This window comes from Coregonus lavaretus, assembly GCF_964263955.1.
Source record: "Coregonus lavaretus genome assembly, chromosome: 2".
Lineage (NCBI taxonomy): Eukaryota > Metazoa > Chordata > Actinopteri > Salmoniformes > Salmonidae > Coregonus > Coregonus lavaretus.
Window position 1 is genome coordinate 57,419,663 of NC_139989.1, and position 20,917 is coordinate 57,440,579.

The 20,917-nt window shown below is 43.0% G+C and overlaps 1 protein-coding gene across 1 annotated transcript; it reads left to right on the top strand.

Moving 5' to 3' along the window:
* Positions 1-12,527: 12,527 nt before the first annotated feature.
* On the top strand, positions 12,528-14,976 carry LOC311104171 (lipopolysaccharide-induced tumor necrosis factor-alpha factor homolog). The gene is made up of 3 exons (XM_084145866.1): positions 12,528-12,592; positions 14,163-14,307; positions 14,617-14,976. Exons 2-3 carry the CDS (start codon positions 14,177-14,179, stop codon positions 14,720-14,722), a joined length of 237 nt encoding a protein of 78 aa, XP_084001992.1. The 5' UTR covers positions 12,528-12,592; positions 14,163-14,176; the 3' UTR covers positions 14,723-14,976.
* Positions 14,977-20,917: the final 5,941 nt, after the last annotated feature.

Here is a 20,917-nt window from a genome sequence, read left to right on the forward strand (position 1 = left end):
TAATAAAAAAGTGGTCAGATGACACAGATGCTAAGCTACAGGACTGTTTTGCTAGCACAGACTGGAACATGTTCCAGGATTCTTCAGATAGCATTGAGGAGTACACCACATCAGTAACTGGCTTCATCAATAAGTGCATCGATGATGTTGTCCCCACAGTGACCGTACGTACATACCCCAACCAGAAGCCATGGATTACAGGAAACATCCGCACTGAGCTAAAGGGTAGAGATGCGGCTTTCAAGGAGCGGGACTCTAACCCGGACGCTTATAAGAAATCCCGCTATGCCCTCCGACGAACCATCAAACAGGCAAAGAGTCAATACAGGACTCAGATTTAATCGTACTACACCGGCTCTGATGCTCGGCGGATGTGGCAGGGCTTCAAAACTATTACAGACTACAAAGGGAAGCAAAGCCGCGAGCTGCCCAGTGACACAAGACTTCCAGACGAGCTAAACCACTTCTATGCTCGCTTCGAGGCAAGCAACACTGAAGCATGCATGAGAGCACCAGCTGTTCCGGATGACTATGTGATCATGCTCTCCGTAGCCGATGTGAGTAAGACTTTTAAGCAGGTCAACATTCACAAGGCCGCAGGGCCAGACGGATTACCAGGACGTGTACTCCGAGCATGCGCTGACCAACTGGCAAGTGTCTTCACTGACATTTTCAACATGTCCCTGACTGAGTCTGTAATACCAACATGTTTCAAGCAGACCACCATAGTCCCTGTGCCCAAGGACACTAAGATAACCTGCCTAAATAACTACAGACCCGTAGCACTGACGTCTGTAGCCATGAAGTGCTTTGAAAGGCTGGTCATGGCTCACATCAACACCATTATCCCAGAAACCCTAGACCTACTCCAATTTGCATACCGCCCCAACAGATCCACAGATGATGCAATCTCTATTACACTGCACACTGCCCTTTCCCACCTGGACAAGAGGAACACCTACGTGAGAATGCTATTCATTAACTACAGCTCAGCATTCAACACCATAGTGCCCTCAAAGCTCATCACTAAGTTAAGGATCCTGGGACTAAACACCTCCCTCTGCAACTGGATCCTGGACTTCCTGACGGGCCGCCCCCAGGTGCTAAGGGTAGGTAACGACACATCTGCCACACTGATCCTCAACACGGGGGCCCCACAGGGGTGCGTGCTCAGTCCCCTCCTGTACTCCCTGTTCACCCATGACTGCACGGCCAGGAACGACTCCAACACCATCATTAAGTTTGCCGACGACACAACAGTGGTAGGCCTGATCACCGGCAACGATGAGACAGCCTATAGGAAGGAGGTCAGAGACCTGGCCATGTGGTGCCAGGATAACAACCTCTCCCTCAACGTGACCAAGACAAAGGAGATGATTGTGGACTACATTCTCATCGACGGGGCTGTAGTGGAACAGGTTGAGAGCTTCAAGTTCCTTGGTGTCCACATCACCAACAAACTATCATGGTCCAAACACACCAAGACAGTCGTGAAGAGGGCACGACAAAGCCTATTCCACCTCAGGAGACTGAAAAGATTTGGCATGGGTCCTCAGATCCTCCAAAAATTCTACAGCTGCACCATCGAGAGCATCCTGACTGGTTGCATCACCGCCTGGCAGAGGTGTGGACTCGAGTCATGTGACTTGGACTCGAGTCAGACTCGAGTCATGAATTTGATGACTTCAGACTCGACTCGACAAAATGTACAAAGACTTGCAACTCGACTTGGACTTTAACATCAATGACTCGTGACTTCACTTGGACTTGCGCCTTATGACTCGAGAAGACTTGCTACTTCCCATGAAAACTGGGGAAAAAAAAATTCACACGGCCGCGCCGCTCTCCGTTTATCTGCATCTGTGAAAAAAATGTGCACCATCCACCTGTATGCATACAGAGAGCGCGCGCTGCCTGCACGTTATCCAATCACTGTAGTCCCACGTTGTTTTGATTCGACAGCATCTAAGCAGGCACATTGCAAGACAACCAATGAAGCACATCAAGCAACAACGCGCCAGTTGTCAAAATGATACCGAAGATAGTTTGGTTTGGCTATAAAAATTACGAGGTAGTCGACAAAAAACGAGTTGCAATCTGCAAAACATGCGGATCGAAGATTACAGACGGAGCTGCCACAACGTCCAACTTTGTTCGACACCTGAAGTTGCACAAAGAAAGGTAAGTTTTGAACGAATGCTACGCACCTTATCGGATGTACCGTAACTTACTAGCTAGCTGCTGCATATTTACTGTATCAACGAGACAAACGCACGTCTCCCTTGCTGGTTCATGCTTACAAAAATATGGATTTTTGAACTGCTATTATATGGACATTCTAAAACGCTTTCGTGAAAAACGCTTAACGTTCTTTAATGTACTAAGACAGTGTTATTAAAAGACCAAACTCTGTAAATATCATATTAATAAAGTATACTATGTACAAAACATCAGATGAGCCCAGAATTTGAACGCAAACACGTTTAATAACACGTTGCGTTTTCCTCCCATAGAAAACTATTATAAGAAAAGGCTTAACGTGTCTTAATATACTGAGACAGTAATATTAAAAGACCAAACTATAAATATCATATTAATAAAGTATACTAAATGTACAAAACATCAGATGAGGCCAGAATATGAACGCAAACACGTTTAACAACACGTTAAGTGTTTTCCTCCCATAGAAAACCATTATAAGAAAAGGCTTAACATGTCTTATGTAGGCTACTATGTATTCTGGGCTCATCTGATGTTTTGTACATAGTATGCTTTATTAATATGATATTTGCAGAGTTTGGTCTTATAATATTACTGTCTTAGTATATTAAGCATTAAGCAACGTTAAGCGTTTTTCACGTTAAGCGTTTTAGAATTCAGTTTCAGAGTTGCTGGTGTGCTGCCTCATTGAGGTCGTTTATGTAATTTTGGTTAATCACAACTAAGCTGAACTGTCGCTGAAGACAAAATATCACAATTAAACAATGAATGCACCCCCTTTCACAACTCGGATGTAGTTGGTGCATCCCTAAACCCATCCAAGTACAACAGGAAACATAGTAAGACGTATACATTGTAAAGAGGAAAATGATAACACAGTCACAGTAGATCCACCATTAGCCTTCCCTTTTCATATCATGCCCAAACAGCAGACAGCGCATGGACAGAGTGCTACCGTAGTCTACAGTAGGTCTGTGAGGCAGCGCACCACTGGGATATATACAGTATATAATAAAATAATAACGATTATAGTAGTAATGTTCAGAGATGCAATAGATTATTATAGTGCAGTTCTTAACTAATGGGAATATTGTTTAGCTTATTTTTGGTTTAATTTGGTTTACTTTAGTTATTTAATTTATTCAATTATTTTGTTTTTCTATACTTTTCATGCCAACTTGCCATGGCCCCCCTAGAACCCCCTCGCGGCACCCAAGGGTCCCCGTCCCCACTTTGAAAACCACTGCTATAAAGCATATGACTTCAGTTTCTTGAGGGAAAGGGCTTTCTTATGAATTTTGAAGCAGTGAAAATATTCTTAATATTGCATACACTGACACTGAAATGTATTATCGTAAACCGTAGTGTACAATAGGCAATGAATATTAACACAACAACATTGATATGAGTAAAGAGTAGTTTCAAATACAACATGTGTGGCTGTAAAGGATTTTCTGACATCTGTTTCATATTCTTCTCTGTTACAGGTATGAAGAATACCAGATGAACAAAATCATCGTAGATGAACCACAACAGCCTTCAATCTCACAATTCCTTGACACTCGTGTAGTGCGTTACAGCCTGACCCACCCACAGCAGAAGGCCATCTCCAATGCGATACTGTCTGACTTGATTATTGATTGCAATTTCCCTCTGTCTATTGTGGAAAATAAGAGCTTTCGTCACTTTCTGGCTGTGCTGGACAGCAAGTATACCCCAGTATGTCGCCGAACGCTGACCACAAAAACAGAGAGCCTTGCTGAGGAGAGACGGTCAAAGTTAAAAACTCAATTGAGCAACACTGACCATGTTTCAGTCACTGTGGACATTTGGTCTGATCGAAAGATGAGGGGATTCCTTGGTGTCACTGTGCACTGGATGGAGCGAGATGCAGAGAGGGTACAGCTAAAGACTAATCTCTTGGCCTGCAACCGCTTCAAAGGCTCTCACACAGCAGAGCGAATCTGTGACCAATTTGAGGCAATATGTGATGAATACAACATCAAAGCTAAATTGGACTATATAATTAGTGACAATGCTGCTAACATGCGCAAGGCATTTACAGTCTGCTTCCCCAGCGAACAGGAGGAAGATGAAGATGCTGGAGATAATCTTGATGATCCTGAGCTATGGCATGACTTAACCCAAGAAGACCAGCAAACCGTCGATGCTGCTATGGCAAAGAAACAGCGCCTGCAGTGTTTTGCACACACATTGCAGCTGGTTGTGGGAGACGGTTTGAAAGAAACAAAAGCGGCATGTCCTTCTCTCTCCAAGTTATCAAAACTTAGCTCCCTGCTCCACACAAGCACAACGTTTAAAGACATCTTCGATGGTGAATTTGGGGAGCACAGAGGCATCCCTGCTGCAGTGAGCACGAGGTGGAATTCCACACTGCGGCAGGTAAAAGCAGTCCTTCATTGTGATCAGCAAAAGCTCTGCGCAGTTCTTGAGAAGGCCGGGCATAAAGAACTGTCATTCACACCACGAGAGTGGAATCTGCTGAAGGAGTTGGTGGACATCTTAAAACCGTTCGGAGAAGCAACTGATTTGACACAGGGGGAGAAAGTCATTACAATCAGTGCAGTTGTTCCATCCATCTTGTCCCTCAATCACCATCTTGAGAAGCTGAAGCCTCAAGTTCGTTTCCTGAGTGGCCTGGTCAGAGGTCTGCAGGCATCCCTGAAAAAAAGATTTCTTGGGATCTTCATTAATGTAAAAATGGCCCAGTCTCAAGAAGGGATCACTGCCCCCTTTTCAGACACAGTCTACCTGAAAGCAGCTGCCTTGGATCCAGCCTTTTGTCTGCTGTGGATTGAGCCCCATGTGCTGGTCAACCGTGACATCAAGGCAGAGGTGGCACAACGAGTTAAAGGTAAATATTATTGACTTGCAATGCAACTTAAATGCAACGTACAATAATTTGATCTTAATCTGATATAGGATCTAATGTGATATTAATCTGACTTTAACAATAATAAAAAATTTCAGTCTTGAACAGTATCATCAACATCAGAAATAAGGGCTCTTTTGTTTCTGCTGTTGTGACACGTTTTTATTTTTATTTTTAGAATTGATCCTGCAAGATGCTGCAGAGACAGAGCAGCCTGTGCCGGTGCCTGCTGAAGAAGAACTAGAGGACATGGAAGGAGAAGGGCTGTTTGCTGCATACCATAAGAGGCAGAAAAGGGATGTTGGGACCCCACCAGCAGTACAGCTAAGTCACTACATTGACATGGCAGAAGGACAGAATGCCCTTTTGTTCTGGGCACTGAACAGTAAGACTCTTCCTTCACTCTTTCAAGTAGCCATCCGAGTCTTGGCAGTGCCTGCTTCTAGTGCTCCAGTGGAGCGAGTTTTCAGCCATGGTGGCATCATTCTGCGTCCCCATCGTGCACAAATGACTGACAGACTTTTGGCCAATTTGATCTTTTGCAAATGCAATGCAGTATAGGGGCCTCCCTCCACCTGTCCACAGCACGCATGCGCGCACACACACTCACTCTCTGCTCATCACCTGTCCACACAGCTCTCTCTCTCCTGTGGTAGGAGTTTCACATGGAGTAAGATCTGTTCATTTGCAGTGCAGGTTCCCACACTGTTTTTACTTCCAGAGCTTTGGTGTTTGTCCTTCCCCGTAAACCATTTTCTCTCTCTCTCTCTCTCTCTCTCTCTCTCTCTCTCTCTCTCTCTCTCTCTCTCTCTCTCTCTCTCTCTCTCTCTCTCTCTCTCTCTCTCTCTCTCTGCATTGTTCTAGTGCAATATGCTGTTCAAATACAAGCATTTTTTTTGTGAAAATTAAATGTTATGTTTTTTGCTGTATTTGATTAATGTTATTGTATAAAAAGGTTTAAATAAATACAAATCTTACAGACATACATGATTTGTATACATTTTATTTCTGTGGTAAGAGGACTTGAAATGACTCGAAACTAAAATGGTAGGACTTTGGACTCGACTTGAGACTTGATGGCTTTGACTTTTGACTCGACTTGGGACTTGCCTCATCTTTGACTCGACTTGACTCGGGACTCGAGGGCAAAGACTTGAGACTTACTTGTGACTTGCATAACAATGACTTTGTCCCACCTCTGCCGCCTGGTATGGCAACTGCTTGGCCTCCGACAGCAAGGCACTATAGAGGGTAGTGCGTACGGCCCAGTACATCACTGGGGCCAAGCTTCCTGCCATCCAGGACCTCTATACCAGGCGGTGTCAGAGGAAGGCCCTCAAAATTGTCAAAGACTCCAGCCACCCTAGTCATAGACTGTTCTCTCTGCTACCGCACGGCAAGTGGTACCGGAGTGCCAAGTCTAGGTCCAAAAGACACCCCCACCACCCACCCCATCTTTTTACGCTGCTGTTACTCTGTTAATTATTTATGCATAGTCACTTTAACTCTACCCACATGTACATATTACTTCAACTACCTCAACTAGCCGGTGCCCCCGCACATTGACTTTGCACCGGTACCCCCCTGTATATATAGCCTCCCTACTGTTATTTTATTTTACTTCTGCTCTTTTTTTCTCAACACTTTTTTGTTGTTTTATTTTACTTTTTTATTTAAAATGAATGCACTGTTGGTTAAGGGCTGTAAGTAAGCATTTCACTGTAATGTCTGCACCTGTTGTATTCGGCACATGTGGCCAATAAAATTTGATTTGATTTGATTTGATCTGATTTGTATTCATTAGTACACTCTTAGAATGAAAGGTGCTATCTAGAACCTAACAGGGTTATTCGGCTGTCCCCATAGGAGAACCCTTTGAATAACCCTTATTGTTTCCAGGTAAAACCCCTTTTGGTTCCAGGTAAAACCCTTTTGGGTTCCATGAAGAACCCTTTCCACAGTGGAAAAAAGGTTCTACCTGAATCCAAAAAGGATTCTCCTATGGGGACAGCCGAAAAACCCTTTTGGAACCCTTTTTTCTAAGAGTGTACACACCATAGCAAACCGTAGAAAAATGTTTTTCCAATGAAAATTTGAGTTTCTTATTCGTCAAATTCAGGTAGTTACCGGCCCGTTTTGGCCCGCTTGCCTCCGTTTGGTTCCTAGTGAATACACCCACAGTGAAACAAAGCTGTAGTTCCAGTGTGCCAGTAGAGGGCACTCAGACTTACTGAATTGGCTGTTCTCTGCAAAGTCTTGAGGAACAGACTGCAATCACTTCTCTGCAAAACATGATAATTGAGTGATTCAAACTATTGAATGCCGTTAGTGACGTCTTCCTTGTGATATCTTTATAATTTTACGAACATTGGGAACATTGGTTTTTAGAGGAGTTTACGAACATTGGTTAATTGAAAAACGTCCTCGCTACAATGCAAGTGGGCTAATAGCTACTGAAGTTTACCCCCTTGAGATTTGGGTAAGCTCTAATAAATTACAGTCTCGCACAAATAGTAAGGTCTCTGGGCTGAAGACATGGTAAAGTGAGGTGGAATTGAACCAAGAAGAGAGAGAGAGAGAACGGGAGAAAGGATAAAGAGAGAGAGTCCTGTGGGAGTGGTGAAGACAACTTATTGGAGCTTTTGTTGCTACCGACCATACAAATTAATCACAACCTGTTGTATTAGGCAGAGTGGGGAATGATTGGGAAAGGGAGAGAGGGAGAGGTAGAGAGAGAGTGCATACCTCCTCAGACTGTAAAGCACTGTGAACTCACTGAACTGAGAGTAAAGCAGAAACTGTAATGTGGTAGATCAAGCTGAGAGGAGAGAGAGAGAGGAGAGAGAGACCAAATATTATGTAGTACCCATTGTTAATTTACTGGTACAGTGTATGTGTGTGTGGGGGTGGGTGGGTAGGGGGGTGGGGGGGTGGGGGTGGGGGTGGGGGTGGTCAATTATTAGCTGATCAATTAAATATGTGCTACCCAAATCAAGGAATAGTGTGAAACAACGCAATCGCACATGAACATTCAGTATGCAAAAACATGTTTTACAGTATATGAATTTTCGAAAATCGAATATGGTTTAAATGCCAGGATGTTATACTTATTTCGGATTTTCATCTAGTAGAATTCGCTGCACACTTTTCGGGAATTTCACAGCCACAATGTATTGGAAGAGTGGGGCTGCGAGTTTTGATAGCTAGGTCTCTTCAAGTAAACAACAAAACAACTTGGAAGATGGTGAATAGCGAAGCTTCTGCGCTGGTGTTCAAATGAAAGTAGTTTTTGTTCTCCTTAAAATTATCAAAACTATTTCATCGTAACGTTACATCTTTGAAAACAGATCTGCTTTATAAGTTAGCACTGTTTGAACAGTCATGTTAGCTACAGGGTTAGCTACTTGCTTGCTGTTGAGCGACAACTTCATATTTAACATTAGCGTTGTTAGCTAGCTACTTGTTGTAAATACCAGGGCTTGTGTTAAAACTGTTACATGATCTGATGACAATAGAGCTCGCCAGCTTGTAATCCTAAAAACCGGAAATGCGTTACCTCGGGTTCATTCAGCCATTCCTATGGGGAAAATGATTGGGAAAGAATAATGTTTTGGGATAAACGCTGAAAATAAGGTCTGAGGTTAACACAGGCTTAGGAGATCTTAAACGTTTTGTTCTATGAGGTAATATCAGTCAGTTAACATTACCTTTATGAATTATGAAGCCTTTTGTGTGCTTTATGTGCTTATTTTGATTACATAAATGCTTCAAAATTCACAAACAGCGACCTTAGCTGATTAAGATTATCTTAAAGAACAAAACGTGTAAGATCTCCTAAGCCTGTGTTTACCACAGACCTTATTTTCTGCGTTTATCCAAAAACCCTACACAAACTCCATTCATTTTCCCATAGGCCTTGTCCAATGAACCATGACAGAGTGAGTGCCTACAAAAAGACGCCATTACTATTGCTCTCTATACCAGGCATTTAACTCAGTGACGAACGTGGCAGGAGAAATGCCGCTACAAAGGTTTTGAGTAAGTCATGTTAGCCATAGTTAGCTCTCTTTCCACTGCACTATGCACTGCCACTAGTTATAGCTAATGTTAGTAACACGGTAGCCTACTATTACATTCCTATTTTCCACAGTGGTACTGGTCCCAACACTTTTTTTCTAGTTCTCCTGATTTGTCAAGTCGGTTTATCTGTGTTGTAATGTTCATGCTATGCAATATTACTTTCCACCTGAACGGTTACAGCCTGAATGGGTCTAGGCTAGCTAGTTTCATTGCACCTGTTATGGTGAAAGTAGCTGTTTCACCTTGGCACTCCAATTTGATAAAGTATGTGGAAGTCTAGCTGTCTACAGAAACTTCACACAACTCTACTTTGCTCATGTTTTGGTTAATGTTGTACTTCATCTTATGTCTTTTCATGATCTACGTGAAGGAGTGTGAGCTGAAGGGGCAGCTGTCGCCTGCATGAGTGAAAAATAAGTGGGAGAACCATAAGCAAAAATACACAGTACGCTACTGTATGTTATCTTGCCATTTATTGCTGTGCTGTACTTGGATACTAAAGTTCCCCTTTCTCTGAGAGCAACAACACTTTCCCATCTATTTCCTATGCTTCGGTGGAACATTCATGTAAGTGTGAAGATATACATGTTAGAAAAGTGCAAGTATTCTAGAGAATGGCATAATACCTTTTACATGTAGCTAGTACGTTTGATGCTGAAAGCTATCCTTTTCCATATTTTTCAGGAGCTGAAAGCTTCCCCACCAGAGTCAGCATGGAGGGAGGCTACAGCCACTCCATCACCCAATCTCCTCCTCTCCCTCCCAGAAGGGTCCAGATGTGGAGGCGGAAGAAGGAGGTGACTGCCAGGGAGGCACGCCTTATGGCCATTTTAGAGGCCATGATTAAGAAGTAGTTTTATGTATTCTGTATGTAGCTGTTAATTGTTTTTGGTGAAGTCCTTTTTTTTAAGCCCAAAGTGGATTTCTGTTTTCTCATTGATATGTTTCTTGTTTGTAAAAAAAAGAATGTATTTGATACCGGTACAGCCACTGTTGGTGTGTTTTACTTTGAACATTTCAACATTCAAAAATGCACTCTCACATCTAAGCTATGTTGTTGCAGTTGCATGGTAACAATTAGATAAGATACATCTTCATAGATGTTTGCTCTACTAAACTAAATAAACCATCTTTGTTTATTACATTTCTACACCGCTTTTCATAACAATCTCAAAGCGCATCAAAATATAAAAACAAACAAGCAATACATCATGAGTAGCCTAGCTATAGTTGGCTAGGTCAACCAATAGAGGCCAAGTCTTTGAGTGCATGCATCTTCCAAAGATAGAGAGGGACAGTTCATGGCTTGATCAGAGGAAGGTGGTCAGGGAGATGGTTGATGAAGGAGTCTGGTGACGATCTTGTAGAGGGCTACCTACTCTGGGAACCAGCATGAGTCGTGTAGCCACTGGACTTCTCCCTTGCTTGTATGGCACCCACTTGGGTGAAGCCTCAGCAGCTCTGGGCGCCAGAAAGCTCACTACACAATATTCAGAGTAGTAGCTAGTCGTCCTCATTACGAGCCCTATGTCTCAGCACTGCATTCCTCTACTGCATCTTCCATTCCTTTCACGCTTCAGGTGACTCTTCAATTGATACATGCGTAGGCCAACGGTACACTCATGTTTACTCCAAATATGTAGTTCCAAATGCTAGTTACTTAGCTAACGTTAGCCCAAAACAACAACACGAAAGGTCACTGGGTCGGGCTACAGAAGATCCTTTCTTGTTCATATGAAGCTGTAACTGATGGTGCGTTCAAGACAACAAGGAACTCTGAAAAAAACTTTTCCAACTGGGAAAAATCGGACATCATAAACTCGGGCATCGTCCTAGAGCTACGACTTCTCTAACTTTTTCCCAGTCTGAGCTCGTTTTGTTTCCGAATTACCAGTTGTCTTGAACGTACCAAAAGTAATTCGTTTCGGGTGTGGCAAACTGCATACTTTTTACTAAACAGTATGTGCTAAAAGGTACGTAGTATGATTACTACACAATATGCAGTTTAAGTAAGTAGAAGGCATGCCAGATTACGGCCACGACCAGTGTGTATATGTGTAAGTATGCTGCATAGACTACAATTACAGACACCTGCGTTAGCGTCCCACAGATTGGAGCTCAGACTTTGATTGATGGGCTGTCAGGAAACCCCCATTTGCGTCCCCCTGATACTGAAAACTAATCAGGGAGAGGGAAGGAGCGATGAAGTGAAAGAATAGGGAAATAAACATCCCTTATTGTGGGGACTCCTGTTGGCTACAGTCCTCTGGTCTCTAGCCTCCGACTCTATGACCCCCTGTCTTAGCCTGGTCCCAGATCTGTTTGCATTGTCTTGCCAACTCCTATGGCCATTGTCACCGTTCCTCTGTCACCTGTGCTTCATACTGGAATGAGAGGACGTACAGGTGTTCAAGGACAGGTGTTTAAAGACAGGTGTTTAAGGACAGGTGTTTAAAGACTTGAGTTTAAGGACAGGTGTTTAAAGACAGGAGTTTAAGGACAGGTGTTTAAAGACAGGAGTTTAAAGACAGGAGTTTAAGGACAGGTGTTTAAAGACAGGTGTTTGGTTTTCGTCATAGGACATGAGGAAATGGAAGTGATCTGGTATGGGTTTGTTTTCTCTTTGTTCTTCCCACACCCTCTCTCCTCCTCTCCCCCCTCCATCCCTCCATCCTCCTCTCCTCCTCTCCACCCTCCATCCACTCATTGGAACTGGAAATGGGGTGGAACCCATTGGAACTGGAAATGGGGTGGAACCCATTGGAACTGGAAATGGGGTGGAACCCATTGGAACTGGAAATGGGGTGGAACCCATTGGAACTGGAAATGGGGTGGAACCCATTGGAACTGGAAATGAACATCACTGGGTGTGAATTTTGTTGATGATACAGCGCAACTATCTGAATCATGTGGGTTAACCCAGTTAAAGTGATAGTTCAGCAATGTTACATATTTAGACAATTTGTTTCCTTACATTGAAAGGAGTCTGAGCAAGCAACCTGTGACAAAAGACTGCTTTTGAGGTAAGATAACAAGTACCTAAATAATGGCAAACCGCTATGTAAAACTGCTGAACTATCCCTTTAATCAAGTCCATTTCCAATCAATCAATCAATCAAATGTATTTATAAATCCCTTTTTACATCAGCAGATGTCACAAAGTGCTATACAGAAACTCAGCCTAAAACCCCAAACAGCAAGCAATGCAAATGTAGAAGCACGGTTCCACCACCAGATACAATCTAACTCCACAGAGCATGGTGGTATAGTAACAACATGTTCATTGCATTGTGACCACATTGTGATTGGGATCTTACTCTCCTATTCAAGGTCCCCAAGCAGGTGTGTACCCACCTCCACCACAGTACACCTCTGGACCAAGTGGACCTGTGCCAGTCGGTGAGTTGACACTTCCACTTCCACCTCACACACACACGCACACACACACGCACACGCACACACACACATTATCAAAGGTTAATTGGGGTCTAATATGAGCTAAATAAGGAACTTACTCGAAGATTAACCCAAATGCACATGACATGTTTGAACAACAACTTGTGACCTGAGTAGAATTATTTCCCCGGAATTGACCCAAACTGTGTGGGCAGTCTGAGCAGTGACTATATGTATGGGCAGGTCCTGGACAGGAGCGGTGGGTGAGAACAGGAATGAATGGAAAGAATGAAACATTTTCCGGAATGAGAAAGGAATGTGAAATACCGGAAAACAAGGTGACTCACAGAATATCTATAAACTGTATCTAAAGCTACTCTGGGAAACCAGGGGATATGAAGTTACATAATGTCTCAGTCAGAGCTACTCCAGGAAACCAGGGGATATGAAGTTACATAATGTCTCAGTCAAAGACTAGAAGGAGAAAAGTTCAGAAGGTAAAATCTGTGCATACATTCACAAGATAACAAGTCAATGTTTCCATCCATGTTTTGGATTAGGCTTTTCCTCTCTGGCTTCATCCCAAATGGAACCCAATTCCCTATATAGTGGGCCTATGGGCCCTGGTCAAAAGTAGTACACTATATAGGGAATAGGGTGCCATTTGAGACACAGCCTCTCTCACCCATTTGGGTTGTGACCCTTCTCTTACACTGATGTTATTGTGCTGTGCCAGAGAGGTGATTTGATTTGGAGGCACTCTAAAATGTGCAGCAGCCTGGTGGGAATGAATGGACTCTCTGATCCTGGATCAGATTTTCTTCCTCAGCTCTCAGGCAGACTCGACTAGCCTGGTCCCAGATCTGCAATCTACAACTCCATTGCTGTAATTGTCACAATGAGCACAAACAAGTCAGAGACCAGGCTAAGATTCTACAGTAAACTGGTTCAAAGGAAACATCATTGTCTGCTGTGGAGAACTGTTTAGCAGAACAAAACAATACCTGAGTAAATATTTAGTCTTTAGAAAGGGAAGGTTATTTTATTCTCTTTGGGCTAGTATAAGGAAGTACAATTCAACTGTGTGTGTGTGTGTGTGTTTGTGTGTGTGTGTGTGTCTGCACGTGCGCGTGTGTGTGTGTGTGCGTGCACACGTGTGTGTAGAAAGTTTATAAAGTGCAGTTGTACTCAGCAGACCACCAGGTGTCAGTATTTCTGTCTTTCTGGATAAGTTGAATTAATTTGTTTTCATGATCCACTAAATAGTTCCTTTTACATTACACTCTTCAATTACACTACAATCCGTGTCACATCGGTGCCCCCTTCAAAGTCGTAAAGAATGATGGAAGGAAAGTGAGAGATAGACAAAAGACATGGGAAGAGGCAAGAAAATGTTTTGAGTGTCCAAAGAAAGATGGACAGAATAAGGAAAGCATAAAAGATTGGGAAATGTTAAGAAAAAAAATAAGGGAAAAAATGGAACTTGGTGGGGAACTTGGTTACCTTGTGTGACTCTCTCCTCATTGACCCATGTAATAATTATTCTTAACCTTGTGTCTCTCTCTCTCCTCAGTGACACATGTAATAATGACTCCTAGCCTGAAGGAGGTTGGAGGTTTGACCATGTGTCCCCACTGCCAGCAGACCGTGGTCACCAAGACAGAAACCAACCCTGGCCTGCTCACCTGGCTCATCTGTGGTGGCCTCTTCATCGTCGGGTGAGAGAAATCATCCTCTAATGCTATGCTGTAGTATAGCTGTGTATATGACCGACTGGGGTACGAAACCCGGGTCACATGTGCACTACACAACAGTGTTAGCCCTCTGAGCTAAAGCCTAGGAATACCTTTGAGTTGTGCACTAGGGAATATGGAAAGTAGGGTTCAAACCCAGGTCTTCTGTGCATGACACGCCTGTGTTAGCCCTCTCAGCTAAAGCCTATAGGCATACCTTTAATTTGTGCATTATGGAATAGGGTACCATTTTGGACAGAGACAATTAATTAATTCCACTGTTTAACCCTGTAGGTGCTGGCTATGCTGCGTCATCCCGTTCTGTGTAGAATCATGTAAAGACGTGGAGCACAGCTGTCCCACCTGCAACAAAATCATCTACGTCTACAAACGCATTTGATATTAACTTGACCTGACGTCACTGTACTACCTTTATCTGAAGGACTTGGACATGGCACTTGAATCAAATCAACATTTCTGTAAATGTATGAGGGTCGTATTCATTAGGGCATGTGATGTTCTAAAATGTTTTACAACGAAGAAACAAAGAAACAAAAACAAATATTTCTCATTGTCCAGGTAGTCCCTCCCTTTTTCAGTCCATTTTCTTCCATTTGGTGCCTAATGAATACGACCCAGGTGTAGCCAAAAGGGTTATATATATCCTGTATAGTCCCTGAGCAGGCGGTGAGCTTCCCTCAGCTCCACAATATACTGTATAATATATGCCATTTAGCAGATGCTTTTATCCAGTTTTGTATGGGTTACCCTAGTAGGAATTCAAACCCACAAGCGCCATGCTCTATCAACTGAGCCACACAGGTCCCTGGCCAGACTTGACATTTGTAGTGACTTCCAAAGAGAATCCTGATACCAAAGAAGGATAATAGCTGCACTATAGCTGTTTCACTGTAGTTCTGTACTCGTCTGAAGTCCATGAGAGTGAAGGAACTTCTAAACCACTCTACTTCTTATTGTAATATTGTTATATTGAGATGTATCTATCACCATCATACTTCTTATTGTAGTATTGTTATATTGTGATGTTTTTCTTATTACACTCTTGTAGATGTTCCCTCACTGATCCCGTTCTCTTTCTCCTCTGAACGTTCTACTACTCATTTGTCATAAAGGAATGTTGTCAATAATTACAATGGATCTTATGGTTGTCTTTTCACTTCCTGCCTAGTTGCTCCGTAAAGCTCTGATTAAAGTTGTCTGAATTGAAGAGATGACTCAGCATTTTTATTATGAGCAGATAGGAAGCTTGAGCAGACTGCCAACAGTTCTTTGTCATCCATAAACTGCAACTACAAAGGGAAGCAAAGCCGCGAGCTGCCCAGTGACACAAGACTTCCAGACGAGCTAAACCACTTCTATGCTCGCTTCGAGGCAAGCAACACTGAAGCATGCATGAGAGCACCAGCTGTTCCGGATGACTATGTGATCACGCTCTCCGTAGCCGATGTGAGTAAGACTTTTAAGCAGGTCAACATTCACAAGGCCGCAGGGCCAGACGGATTACAAGGACGTGTACTCCGAGCATGCGCTGACCAACTGGCAAGTGTCTTCACTGACATTTTCAACATGTCCCTGACTGAGTCTGTAATACCAACATGTTTCAAGCAGACCACCATAGTCCCTGTGCCCAAGGACACTAAGATAACCTGCCTAAATAACTACCGACCCGTAGCACTGACGTCTGTAGCCATGAAGTGCTTTGAAAGGCTGGTCATGGCTCACATCAACACCATTATCCCAGAAACCCTAGACCTACTCCAATTTGCATACCGCCCCAACAGATCCACAGATGATGCAATCTCTATTGCACTGCACACTGCCCTTTCCCACCTGGACAAGAGGAACACCTACGTGAGAATGCTATTCATTAACTACAGCTCAGCATTCAACACCATAGTGCCCTCAAAGCTCATCACTAAGTTAAGGATCCTGGGACTAAACACCTACCTCTGCAACTGGATCCTGGACTTCCTGACAGGCCGCCCCCAGGTGCTAAGGGTAGGTAACAACACATCTGCCACACTGATCCTCAACACGGGGGCCCCACAGGGGTGCGTGCTCAGTCCCCTCCTGTACTCCCTGTTCACCCATGACTGCACGGCCAGGAACGACTCCAACACCATCATTAAGTTTGCCGACGACACAACAGTGGTAGGCCTGATCACCGGCAACGATGAGACAGCCTATAGGGAGGAGGTCAGAGACCTGGCCATGTGGTGCCAGGATAACAACCTCTCCCTCAACGTGACCAAGACAAAGGAGATGATTGTGGACTACATTCTCATCGACGGGGCTGTAGTGGAACAGGTTGAGAGCTTCAAGTTCCTTGGTGTCCACATCACCAACAAAATATCATGGTCCAAACACACCAAGACAGTCGTGAAGAGGGCACGACAAAGCCTATTCCCCCTCAGGAGACTGAAAAGATTTGGCATGGGTCCTCAGATCCTCCAAAAATTCTACAGCTGCACCATCGAGAGCATCCTGACTGGTTGCATCACCGCCTGGTATGGCAACTGCTTGGCCTCCGACAGCAAGGCACTATAGAGGGTAGTGCGTACGGCCCAGTACATCACTGGGGCCAAGCTTCCTGCCATCCAGGACCTCTATACCAGGCGGTGTCAGAGGAAGGCCCTCAAAATTGTCAAAGACTCCAGCCACCCTAGTCATAGACTGTTCTCTCTGCTACCGCATGGCAAGTGGTACCGGAGTGCCAAGTCTAGGTCCAAAAGACACCCCCACCACCCACCCCATCTTTTTACGCTGCTGTTACTCTGTTAATTATTTATGCATAGTCACTTTAACTCTACCCACATGTACATATTACTTCAACTACCTCAACTAGCCGGTGCCCCCGCACATTGACTCTGCACCGGTACCCCCCTGTATATATAGCCTCCCTACTGTTATTTTATTTTACTTCTGCTCTTTTTTTCTCAACACTTTTTTGTTGTTTTATTTTACTTTTTTATTTAAAATAAATGCACTGTTGGTTAAGGGCTGTAAGTAAGCATTTCACTGTAATGTCTGCACCTGTTGTATTCGGCGCATGTGGCCAATAAAATTTGATTTTATTTTATTTGATCTGATTTGTATTCATTAGTACACTCTTAGAATGAAAGGTGCTATCTAGAACCTAACAGGGTTATTCGGCTGTCCCCATAGGAGAACCCTTTGAATAACCCTTATTGTTTCCAGGTAAAACCCCTTTTGGTTCCAGGTAAAACCCTTTTGGGTTCCATGAAGAACCCTTTCCACAGTGGAAAAAAGGTTCTACCTGAATCCAAAAAGGATTCTCCTGTGGGGACAGCCGAAAAACCCTTTTGGAACCCTTTTTTCTAAGAGTGTACACACCATAGCAAACCATAGCAAAATGTTTTTCCAATGAAAATTTGAGTTTCTTATTCGTCAAATTCAGGTAGTTACCGCCCCGTTTTGGCCCGCTTGCCTCCGTTTGGTTCCTAGTGAATACACCCACAGTGAAACAAAGCTGTAGTTCCAGTGTGCCAGTAGAGGGCACTCAGACTTACTGAATTGGCTGTTCTCTGCAAAGTCTGGAGGAACAGACTGCAATCACTTCTCTGCAAAACATGATAATTGAGTGATTCAAACTATTGAATGCCGTTAGTGACGTCTTCCTTGTGATATCTTTATAATTTTACGAACATTGGGAACATTGGTTTTTAGAGGAGTTTACGAACATTGGTTAATTGAAAAACGTCCTCGCTACAATGCAAGTGGGCTAATAGCTACTGAAGTTTACCCCCTTGAGATTTGGGTAAGCTCTAATAAATTACAGTCTCGCACAAATAGTAAGGTCTCTGGGCTGAAGACATGGTAAAGTGAGGTGGAATTGAACCAAGAAGAGAGAGAGAGAGAACGGGATAAAGAGAGAGAGTCCTGTGGGAGTGGTGAAGACAACTTATTGGAGCTTTTGTTGCTACCGACCATACAAATTAATCACACCCTGTTGTATTAGGCAGAGTGGGGAATGATTGGGAAAGGGAGAGAGGGAGAGGTAGAGAGAGAGTGCATACCTCCTCAGACTGTAAAGCACTGTGAACTCACTGAACTGAGAGTAAAGCAGAAACTGTAATGTGGTAGATCAAGCTGAGAGGAGAGAGAGAGAGAGGAGAGAGAGACCAAATATTATGTAGTACCCATTGTTAATTTACTGGTACAGTGTATGTGTGTGTGGGGGTGGGTGGGTGGGGGGGTGGGGGTGGTCAATTATTAGCTGATCAATTAAATATGTGCTACCCAAATCAAGGAATAGCGTGAAACAACGCAATCGCACATGAACATTCAGTATGCAAAAACATGTTTTACAGTATATGAATTTTCGAAAATCGAATATGGTTTAAATGCCAGGATGTTATACTTATTTCGGATTTTCATCTAGTAGAATTCGCTGCACACTTTTCGGGAATTTCACAGCCACAATGTATTGGAAGAGTGGGGCTGCGAGTTTTGATAGCTAGGTCTCTTCAAGTAAACAACAAAACAACTTGGAAGATGGTGAATAGCGAAGCTTCTGCGCTGGTGTTCAAATGAAAGTAGTTTTTGTTCTCCTTAAAATTATCAAAACTATTTCATCGTAACGTTACATCTTTGAAAACAGATCTGCTTTATAAGTTAGCACTGTTTGAACAGTCATGTTAGCTACAGGGTTAGCTACTTGCTTGCTGTTGAGCGACAACTTCATATTTAACATTAGCGTTGTTAGCTAGCTACTTGTTGTAAATACCAGGGCTTGTGTTAAAACTGTTACATGATCTGATGACAATAGAGCTCGCCAGCTTGTAATCCTAAAAACGGGAAATGCGTTACCTCGGGTTCATTCAGCCATTCCTATGGGGAAAATGATTGGGAAAGAATAATGTTTTGGGATAAACGCTGAAAATAAGGTCTGAGGTTAACACAGGCTTAGGAGATCTTAAACGTTTTGTTCTATGAGGTAATATCAGTCAGTTAACATTACCTTTATGAATTATGAAGCCTTTTGTGTGCTTTATGTGCTTATTTTGATTACATAAATGCTTCAAAATTCACAAACAGCGACCTTAGCTGATTAAGATTATCTTAAAGAACAAAATGTGTAAGATCTCCTAAGCCTGTGTTTACCACAGACCTTATTTTCTGCGTTTATCCAAAAACCCTACACAAACTCCATTCATTTTCCCATAGGCCTTGTCCAATGAACCATGACAGAGTGAGTGCCTACAAAAAGACGCCATTACTATTGCTCTCTATACCAGGCATTTAACTCAGTGACGAACGTGGCAGGAGAAATGCCGCTACAAAGGTTTTGAGTAAGTCATGTTAGCCATAGTTAGCTCTCTTTCCACTGCACTATGCACTGCCACTAGTTATAGCTAATGTTAGTAACACGGTAGCCTACTATTACATTCCTATTTTCCACAGTGGTACTGGTCCCAACACTTTTTTTCTAGTTCTCCTGATTTGTCAAGTCGGTTTATCTGTGTTGTAATGTTCATGCTATGCAATATTACTTTCCACCTGAACGGTTACAGCCTGAATGGGTCTAGGCTAGCTAGTTTCATTGCACCTGTTATGGTGAAAGTAGCTGTTTCACCTTGGCACTCCAATTTGATAAAGTATGTGGAAGTCTAGCTGTCTACAGAAACTTCACACAACTCTACTTTGCTCATGTTTTGGTTAATGTTGTACTTCATCTTATGTCTTTTCATGATCTACGTGAAGGAGTGTGAGCTGAAGGGGCAGCTGTCGCCTGCATGAGTGAAAAATAAGTGGGAGAACCATAAGCAAAAATACACAGTACGCTACTGTATGTTATCTTGACATTTATTGCTGTGCTGTACTTGGATACTAAAGTTCCCCTTTCTCTGAGAGCAACAACACTTTCCCATCTATTTCCTATGCTTCGGTGGAACATTCATGTAAGTGTGAAGATATACATGTTAGAAAAGTGCAAGTATTCTAGAGAATGGCATAATACCTTTTACATGTAGCTAGTACGTTTGATGCTGAAAGCTATCCTTTTCCATATTTTTCAGGAGCTGAAAGCTTCCCCACCAGAGTCAGCATGGAGGGAGGCTACAGCCACTCCATCACCCAATCTCCTCCTCTCCCTCCCAGAAGGGTCCAGATGTGGAGGCGGAAGAAGGAGGTGACTGCCAGGGAGGCACGCCTTATGGCCATTTTAGAGGCCATGATTAAGAAGTAGTTTTATGTATTCTGTATGTAGCTGTTAATTGTTTTTGGTGAAGTCCTTTTTTTTAAGCCCAAAGTGGATTTCTGTTTTCTCATTGATATGTTTCTTGTTTGTAAAAAAAAGAATGTATTTGATACCGGTACAGCCACTGTTGGTGTGTTTTACTTTGAACATTTCAACATTCAAAAATGCACTCTCACATCTAAGCTATGTTGTTGCAGTTGCATGGTAACAATTAGATAAGATACATCTTCATAGATGTTTGCTCTACTAAACTAAATAAACCATCTTTGTTTATTACATTTCTACACCGCTTTTCATAACAATCTCAAAGCGCATCAAAATATAAAAACAAACAAGCAATACATCATGAGTAGC

Excerpts from the sequence above, each read along its gene's own strand:
- LOC311104171 (XM_084145866.1), top strand. The coding sequence starts at position 14,177 with ATGACTCCTAGCCTGAAGGAGGTTGGAGGTTTGACCATGTGTCCCCAC. Across the intron at positions 14,308-14,616 it reads GGTGGCCTCTTCATCGTCGG|GTGCTGGCTATGCTGCGTCA; the intron begins GTGAGAGAAATC and ends TTAACCCTGTAG.